At 47.8% G+C, this 9,449-nt stretch overlaps 1 protein-coding gene across 1 annotated transcript; it reads right to left on the reverse strand.

Annotated features, from left to right (window-relative positions):
* Positions 1-7,819: 7,819 nt before the first annotated feature.
* Positions 7,820-9,089, reverse strand: LOC109776673 (uncharacterized). Its single transcript, XM_020335336.1, has 2 exons — positions 8,908-9,089; positions 7,820-8,447 (listed from the first exon to the last, which is right to left on the reverse strand). The coding sequence occupies exons 1-2, from the start codon at positions 9,087-9,089 to the stop codon at positions 7,820-7,822; spliced, it is 810 nt and encodes a 269-aa protein (XP_020190925.1).
* Between the last annotated feature and the right edge of the window lie 360 nt (positions 9,090-9,449).

Below are 9,449 nucleotides of genomic sequence, written 5' to 3' on the forward strand. Positions count from 1 at the left end.
CTTCATATCATGTTTGTTTCAGGCTCTCGGGCATTTCATCGAACACCTTGTGTGCATAGGAGGAACCAAAAGCAAACCCACCACCCCCTTCTGAAAATTGTGAAGTGAGCTGAGTGAAGTGAAGTGAGCTGAGTCCTATATATAGGGATGGGCCTTTAGTCCCGGTTGGCCTGGCCAACCGCGACTAAAGGCCTTCGGGGACCTTTAGTCCCGGTTGGCCAGGCCAACCGGGACTAAAGCCCCTCCCGTCCGCCAGCTGTCGACCGAGCGCGCTGGGCCCAGATAGTTGGTCGCGGGTCTCCTCCCGAACTGCGACTAAAGGCCCCTTTTGTCGCGGTTCGATTGTTTTGGGGACTAATGGGGGCGTATGGAAGCCTCTTTTTCTACTAGTGATGGTACATCATGTGAATTATATGTTGCATCTGATACAAAAGTTTGTTCCCTTTGTTTGGTTAGTGATGATAAAAGAAGTTATGACGAAGTATCAAGGTTTTCTCCGTAAAACAATTCCGTCATAATTCTCATCCCTCCCCGGCCTGTTATTAATATGTTATGAGCTCGTCTCCCTATTCTCACGCCTAAGAGCATCTCTAGTAGATAACTTATATCGCGGTACTGTAAAAACATTATAAGGGCTTGCTGTGGCAGAATAGATCCCTCAGTTTGTTTTCCCTAAAACCAAATATTCCTCATGGTCTTCTTCTTCATCATCTCACCTGCATCTGCATGAACCCTCGCCACCGCAAACCAGACACACCGTGCAGTCCGCCACCTTGCCGCCTTCCGGCCACGCGGCGGACCATCGGCCGGAGCCGCGACTGCTCGTGCACCGCCACCACCTCATCGGTGACGCCGACGTACCTCCCATCCACGAACAGCTGCGGCGGCAACGGCATGTCACCGTCCCTCCCAAGGAGCAGCGTGCCGGCCTGCTGAAATCAACTAGAATCGCTTCGAATTGGGCCTGTCCATCGGAAATTTAGCCGGAATCGAGAGTGGCAGGATGGATCTTGGACGGAATGAGCACTATTCTGGCCGTTGGACCTGAAACTTCCCTCCCGCCACCGTCTTTTTATTTTAAGGTGAACTGAAAATTCTGCCCCGAATCCTAAACATTGAGGTACTGGAGGCTCGTTTTAAGGTTCCTCAAAAAATAATCGGGTCAGCCGATTTTGAGGGATCTAGTTGGGTCAATTTTACCTCTCAAAACTGTAAAAAAATAATTATTTTACAGTTTTGGCTCTTCTAAGAGATCTGCTAGAGATGCTCTAAACCCCTATAAATGATGATTTTCTCCAAATGAGCAACTTTGTATCTCAAAACTTCAATATTTTCATCCCTTCTTTTTCGTTACCTCCAACGAAACAAGCTATATATAGAGGAAATTAGCAGGCCCTCTCGCAACTTCTTTGAGCAATTAGTAGCCAGCGGGGGCATTAATGAAACACATGCAATACTGCATCTCTATAAATTTCGAGTGAAGGGGTTACTTTGAGAAGCTAGCAGAGAGCAACTATTGGATTTTTCTCCTTCTTTAGAATTGCAACTTTTTATATATCTCCAAACATCGATATTTTCATTCCTTCTTTTTCGTTACCTCCAACCAATAGACGAAACTACCAGGCCCTCGTAATTTCTTTGAGCAATTAGTAGCCAGTGGGGACATTAATGAAACAGATGCAATATTGCAGCTCTATAAATTTCGATTGATGGGGTTACTTTGAGAAGCTAGCAGAGATCAACTATTGGAGTTTTCTCCTTCTTTAGAGTAAATGCATCATGGATGGAAAGCATGCATGGAATTGAACTGTAACCAGTGAACATAGCTAGCTTTTCGATCATGCCCCCGCTGGCTAGCTAGGATTGAGAGGCAACCGGGAACTTTTATTACAGCAATAACCTGGTTGGCCGCCTGGTTGGTTAGTAGGCTGATCGGAGGAAGTTCTGTTAGCTAGTCAATTGCATATTTCTTTTGTCCACTCCCGTCTCCTTCCTTTGCAAGGACTACGGCCTTCGGAAGGTGGCACGTGGCGCCCACAGCTTGCAAGTGTGCTACTAATGAACAAACTTTAGCTAGCTAAGTCATCTGTACTAATCACCACCACGAAATCAGAACGGACTTTGCAACAGCCAAAGAGACTTCCTGTGGGAATTATTAACAGCAACGGCCAAATTAGGAAATGAATACATAAGACAAGTTGTAGCCATCTAGCTGTCTCTATCCAGAGAATAAAATTACAAGTGGCAGTAAAGAACGCAGTACATTCTACGGGCAGAAATTTTCGGGTCTACGCCTTGATCATGCCTTCCTAAGAAACTGTATTATTTTCTGCCACTTTTCTTCAGAAAACAGCGGGCGACAGATTACTTAACATCATCAGTTTCCTTTGTTTTTGTGCAAAATGCATGTCAGATCAGATGGTATTATTTCTTCATTATTGTATACACTTTTTAATATCCGTAGTCCGTATATCTTGTCCTTTGTCAACAAAATATCTTGGTTGTCGTCCAGTCCAAACCAGTTTGTCGCCTTCAGGTTCAGGTAATAACAAAAGATTAACTAGTCAAGTATATTGCATGGTTGTGCTGTGGGCCTCTGGCCACCATACAGGTACATGGATTTAATGGCGCTGGTAATTCACCAATTACAATCTGCTGTAAGTGTTGTGCACTATGAAAAAAAATGGATGAACAGTTCATACAACATCGATGCAGCTTATTAGCACATCAGCACTTGCAGATTTACCAATACTTTTTTTTGGGAAGTTTACTTTTTGAAGGAAATAATTGACAAGTTGAACAATAATTATAATGATCTATATGATATACAGAATGGTTAGCAGTCCAAACCGCACAAAGGATCTCAGAATCACTCTGTTATTAATATCTTCCATACAGTAATATATATGTCCTAGAACGGTTTCAATGTAGATAAATGTTCTCAACAAACCACAATGTAGTACATTTCAATAAAACTTTCTTCTGTGCTTCAAGTGTTACACTAGTCTTCTCGACTATAAGAACTAGACTAGTTAGCAAGAACAAGGCTAGAGAAATAGACATAGGTGCCGGCTAGCTAGCAAGTGGCAGCGTAGATACATGCATGTGCACATGCATATTTGGAAATGTAGAGAACTTTAGAATAGGAGACATCAGGATGCGAAAGCTTAGTCGGAGAAGATCTATCAGTAATGCACGGTGTGTTGCTCCAGCAAGCAGTATTTTGGTATCTAGCCACCATTAACTGGTTTGGTCTACACCTCACCATTAGCTCCAGCAAGCAGTATATGCACGGTGTGTTGCTCCAGCAAGAAGTATTTTGTGTGGTCTAGCCACCATTCTGGTTTGGTCCATACATCATCGAGGAAAGAAAAATGTCTACCCCTGTTTTACTGGGGTAGTAATTTTTGGGAGCTCAATGTTGGCTGTGCGCTTCGATTTGGCCGGTTCAACTTTGAGCGCAAGCTGCATTTTGCGCCAGCAACATTTTGATTTGTCTATGTACCAGCAAAGTCGAATAGAATTAAAAAGAGGGACACAGATTTCGTAGCAACAGCAGAAAAAAAATGGATTACACCAGTTTACATCGGATTTAAAAAAGAGCTAAGAATCAAAGCTGCCATCAGAGAAAAAACGGTAAGAATCGAATCCCATTTTAACTAAGGTAACAGAGTGCACATAAAACTCCAAAAGTTAACTGTGCTCGGCTCATCTGTAAGAACTACCGTGGATATCCTACAGACACTCTTCTGCCATGCTATACTACCTGCATGCTAATGGAAAATTTACTGCAAATCATCATTTGCCTCCAATTCCTTAGGTGATTGAATAGCTTCCGGTCTCAACTCCACTTGTGTCATGGTTGGTCCTCCGCTCTTAGTTTTAAACATTCCACTGAAATTCCAATTATCGCATCACTTTTGTTGGCATGCCCGCTCATAACTTGTAAGTCTAATATCTGTGACAAATTGCCTTTTGCAAACAAGATAGCAAAATATTCCGCAAGGCCAATGCTTTCAGAAGTTATATAGGTAAAAAAAATCTAGTCATCACCTCTATAAGCAGGGGTGAAGCTTCCATAGAGCCAAAGGAGGCCATGGCCCCTCTATTCTAAAAATAAATGCTTAAAGATCAATGCAGTTGTCAAGCTTAAATATAAAACATTACTCAATGTTTAAACCTAAATTGTTTCATTGCCCCCTGACCTCTGTTTGCTCCCTCAGCATTCTCCATCAAGCTTTACGACAATGTATAAGCATAAAACCGAAGCTATAAATATAACTTTTTCTTCGTAAGGCGCCACGTTGTTAGATTAGTGTGCCGTGCACAACTTGTTATAGCCCTGGTCGGTCCAAATGGAGCAAATCTTGGAGCTCTAAAGCTTAATACCTTTGTTATTAGAGTATCATCCAAATGTTGTCTAGCAGGCTTGACATATCTATGAATGATAGGTACTAAAGTTGTTGAGTGAAGATGGGCTATTCATTTTGCAATTTCAGTTGCTATTTATAGCCTATCATACTATGACAATGATCTGGACACGAAGATGATCATAAAGAGTTCTTTTGTATATGAACTCATAGACCAATAATGGGAGCTCTGCTTCAAGGCAACAACCAAACTGCTTTACTAAATTCCTATGGTTGATTTATGATAGAATAAAAACCTTGTTAATAAACCAGCAATCTCCCTTGGATCAATCATCTTTTGTTTCTTGATGGATACAACATGGAGGTCCAACAAAATCCCTCTATAGACGATACCATGCCCACCACCACCAAGTTCATGAGCTTTATCAAAATTGTTAGTTGCCTTCTCTAGCTCTGCCAAGGTTACTATCATTCCCTTTACAAGTTTACTGTTAATTTATTTTATTTTTCTTTACGAAACGGTCAACACTGATGAGCTAACATTCCTTAGGATGAGTACCTTCCTCTATTTATGCAAAATGTAAAATCAGGGTCTTACTTCATTCTTATTACATAGGATCTTTTTTACTATCAACAGTCTGAATATGCATGCATTGTTTCAACAGTTTCGCACCTTCAGTTTCAGGTGAAAACCAGAGGATAATTAGTCTAGGATATGCATGCAGCCAAGTGAGGTGAACTGAACTGGGTTACTGATTTGCCATCTACCCAATTTGGTAACCATACACATGGTTAGTTAAAGATCGGTGCATATTAGGTGTCACATCACATCAACCACTTGCAGTTTGTTGGAACGGAAAAAACGATTGAAGGAAACAATTGACAAGTTGAATAATAATAATCTATATAATATGCAGAATAGTCAGCAGTCCAAACCACAAGAACTGACCTGTCATTTCAAGAAGTTCATGAAAGTCTCTTGATGAATTAACCAAAGGCTAAATTCCTGTAAAAGACACAGATATAATTAATAAAGAATATAGACTCCAACTCAAAATCGTGCTATTAGTTTTAGTTCTGTTCTACTCACCGCGAACCACACAACAGGGACACCAACATCTCTTAATAATCTCTTCAGCCGTTGGCCTAACTCCTCGCCTTTTTCGTGACTTCGTAGCAGCGCATGCACCATGGATTTGTGCTAGTATTTGAAAAATGAAGGCCCCAGAATATTGAGCCCTGCAATATTATGCTCGAGAATAAGAAAAAGGGTTTCCCCTCGCTTTATATATAAAGCACCAACACTTACATCCAAGCAACCGATACAAACGCACGCCACACACAACCCAAGGCAAGGTATAAGAATGCCGGGCACCGACACACAACCTCAACGACTACTAAGTATCAACAAAATGAGCAAAAAGAACCGCTTGTAGCCGACGGAGACCACCATCGAGATGAGAGATCATCCGGGAAGAAGTGCAACGGATAATGCCGGACCGAGGGCTCCAAAACGATGCCTCCAAGAAGGGCACGACCACGGACCGTCGCCATCGTCCGATCCAAAGATCAAGTTTTCACCCGGAGCAGGACGGGAGGAGTGGGAGCACCACGACGGAGCCTGCAAGGAGGAACACGACATCCGTAGACGCCGCCACCGTCGACCCGTGCACGGACAGGTAAGTGATGAACCCCGGTGCTCCACCCTTCCGCCGCATCCCCGGTCCGCAAACCACCTGCAGCGATGCCACCCAAGCGGCCATGGTTGCTCGCCCGCATCCGAGTCGCGCAGTCCGCCTACGACCAACGCGACTCCCACCGCCAGGGCTGCTGCCCCGCCACCGGACCACCCCGAGAAGCCCCAAAGGTCACGCCTTGGACAAGATCCACGAGCCCACCACCTCAGTACCGCCGGCGACCACTGCCTCAAGAGGAACCGTGCCCAGTCGGCCGGGGGAAGGGGGAGGAGGAGGAGGAGCGGCCTACGGCCACGACCGGCACCTCTACGCCGGCGACGGGGCACGCAACGGCACACCCGTCCCTCCTACCAGCTCCCCTCAAGACCCCCTGTCTCGTCCCCGAAGCCGAACGCCCAGATCCGCAAGAGAGCGACGGCCACCACTCGCTGCCGAGGAGGAGGGAGCACGGAGCCGCCGACGCCGCGGCCATGAGGTCACCAGGGAGGCCCTCCCGCGCCGAGCACCGCCGTCCAGCCGCAAGGGCCCGGCTGGACGGGGCCGCCCACCTCCACCCCGCGCTGCCCCTCCACCAGAGATCCACGGCGAGAGGGGCCGCCCGCAACCCAGTCGCCCGCGACCCGTAGCGCCAGACGTGGCGCCGAGGCGCTGCTGCGAGGCAGCCGCCGCCGACGCCACCCGCCTACCTGCATCGCCAGAATGCCGCCTGTCGCCCGACGCCCCGCCGCCGTCGCTGGCCCACTCCGGATCGTCGCCGCACCGCTACGCCCGGCATCGAGCGCACCATCCCAGCCGGCGAGATCCGGCTTGCGCCGCACCTCCCGCGCAAGGAGACGAAAGGGCCCCGCCGCTGCCGGCGACGACCGGGCTTCGCCCGCTCGTGCCCCCTGGCGGCGGCGAGGGAGGAGGGATTGAAGGAGGGGGGTGGCGGCGGCGGCGCTAGGGTTGCCTCCCGGACGCCCGTGGGAGCGTCGCGGGAGGGGAGGGGGGAATTCCATTATGCTCCAGAATAAAATGCTTGCCCTAAAATAAAGGCCATATGTGCTCAAAACCACCAACCCAGCTCAAAATCTACTGGTTAATCAAATCACTCCGTTCTAAGCAACTGTAATTGAAGAATTGTGGACCAGAGAATATTGAACTGAAGTTACACAAGCCAGGTTGCCTCACCTGAGCTGGAAATTTCGGCAAGCAGGCGACGGCAAAGTGTGCGCCACCTTGTTGCCCGATCTTTAGGAGAAATACAGAAGGATCACATAAGACCAACTCCAACGCACCCAAACGAACGTCCGTCTCGTCCGCTTTTCGTCCATTTGGGGGTGGCAATGGGGCCATGTCCACCCGGATTTCTGGATGCGGCGGCCGTGCGCCCAACGCGCGGCCGCATTTCGAACGCATCTCGTCCGTTCAACTAAAGTGATGCATATAAAATGGTTCAAATCAAACATAGCAAATTGTTATAAGTCCGAAAATTGTCTTACAACCCAATCAAAAGAAAACAATATCAAATAGTCTTACAACTGAATCGAAATTTGTTTGAATGAAAAGAAATTAAACTGATAGATCTACTGGTTGCCAATATGAGTCCACATATGCTCAACCAAGTCATCCTGGAGCTGGACATGAGTATGCCAATCACGCAATTCCCGATGAAACTCGACAAACTGTTCAAAGGTTGTAGGAGGTGCATGCTCAGGCTCAACATTTTCACCCTAGAAATCAAACCCTTGGTCGTAGATGCTATCATCGTGCTCATCCTCCACGCATGTTGTGCATGATCACACAAGCAGTCATCACCTTCCAAAACTTCTTTATGCTCCATGTCAATGCAGGGTTATGAATGATACCCCACCGAGACTGAAGCACACCGAAAGCACGCTTCACATCCTTCCTAGCACTCTCCTGCATTTGGGCAAACCTCTGTCTCTTCTCTCCTTGCGGATTGGGTATGGTCTTCACAAGAGTGGACCACTGAGGATAGATGCCATCAGCTAGGTAATATCCCTTGTTATAATGGTGGCCATTGCCCTCAAAGTTGACTTCCGGGGAGTGCCCTTCCGCAAGCCTTGCAAACACCGAAGACCCCTGAAGAACACTAATATCATTCTGAGAACCAGCCAAGCCGAAGAAAGAATGCCATATCCAGAGATAATCTTGTGAAGACACAACTTCAAGTATAACAGTGGCACCTTTCACATGCCCCTTGTACTGCCCCTGCCAAGCAAATGGACAGTTCTTCCACTTCCAGTACATACAATTACTACCAAGCATGTCCGGAAAGCCCCTCTCGGCATTGATCACCAACAACCTCTCTGTATCAGCAACAGTTGGCTCTCTGAGGTACTCAGGGCCGAACACTTCCACCACGGCCGTGCAAAAACTATACAGTGAGAGGAGACATGTGGACTCACTCATACGAACATACTCATCGACAAGATCACCAGGAATTCCATATGCAAGCACGCAGATAGCCGCAGTGCATTTCTGGTATGAAGAGAAACCAAGCTTGCCTAGGGCATCCTCTTTGCACTCAAAGTATGGGTCATGCGCGGCCACTCCCTAACGAATACGACTGAACACATGCCTTCTCATTCGGAATAGGCGACGAAACTGATGTGGCCTAAAGAGTGCACCATCCTTAAAGTAATCGGCATAGAGAAGGGTGTGGCCTTTCTCCCTATTGTGGTTCAAGGTCGGAGCATGTCCGGGGATTGACCCCCTGTACCGAGGCCGCTTCCTACAAATGTGTTCATGTACGACCAACGCAGCCACCAACACTTCATCATCCGATGAGCAAATGAAGTTGTGAAAGAAAAACTCATCACCACTATCCATTGTACCTTGTGAGCAATCCATCAAACGCCTTGCGGTCGTGCCGGGGGCACGGCTGGATAGTGCACGTCTTGCTTCCCTCGCAGGCAGCAAAGCAAGGTTTTGGGGGTTGGTGGTGCTGGAGGATGCCCTGCGGCAACAAACAGCCGACCGGAAGAGGTTGGGGACGATGGGTGACGCCGGCGGCCATAGATTCTCTCCCACCGGCAACAAGGAGAACGCCGGCCAAATGCTTTCCAGAAAGCCGGTGCGGAGACAGCTATGGCATGGCGCGGTGCTGGTTGGGACGACCCTTGTGGAAGACGACGCGGCCGGGGAGGGTGGTGGCGGCGGCAATGTCGGGGCGCGGAGGGAGGTAGAAGAAGAGAAAAGGGGGGTCTGTCTCCCCGACGGGCAGGCCAGGGCAGGGCAAGGGCATGCGCGCTTGTGTCTGTTCAGCCGCAAACTCGGCCCAAACTTGGGCCGGGAACGGGTCGAAAGCGGACAGAAAACGGACAACGGTCCGTTTGCGGCCGCGCGTTGGAAGGCCTGCTTTGTCCGTTTACCCCAC

This window comes from Aegilops tauschii, chromosome 6, assembly GCF_002575655.3.
Source record: "Aegilops tauschii subsp. strangulata cultivar AL8/78 chromosome 6, Aet v6.0, whole genome shotgun sequence".
NCBI classification, from domain to species: domain Eukaryota; kingdom Viridiplantae; phylum Streptophyta; class Magnoliopsida; order Poales; family Poaceae; genus Aegilops; species Aegilops tauschii.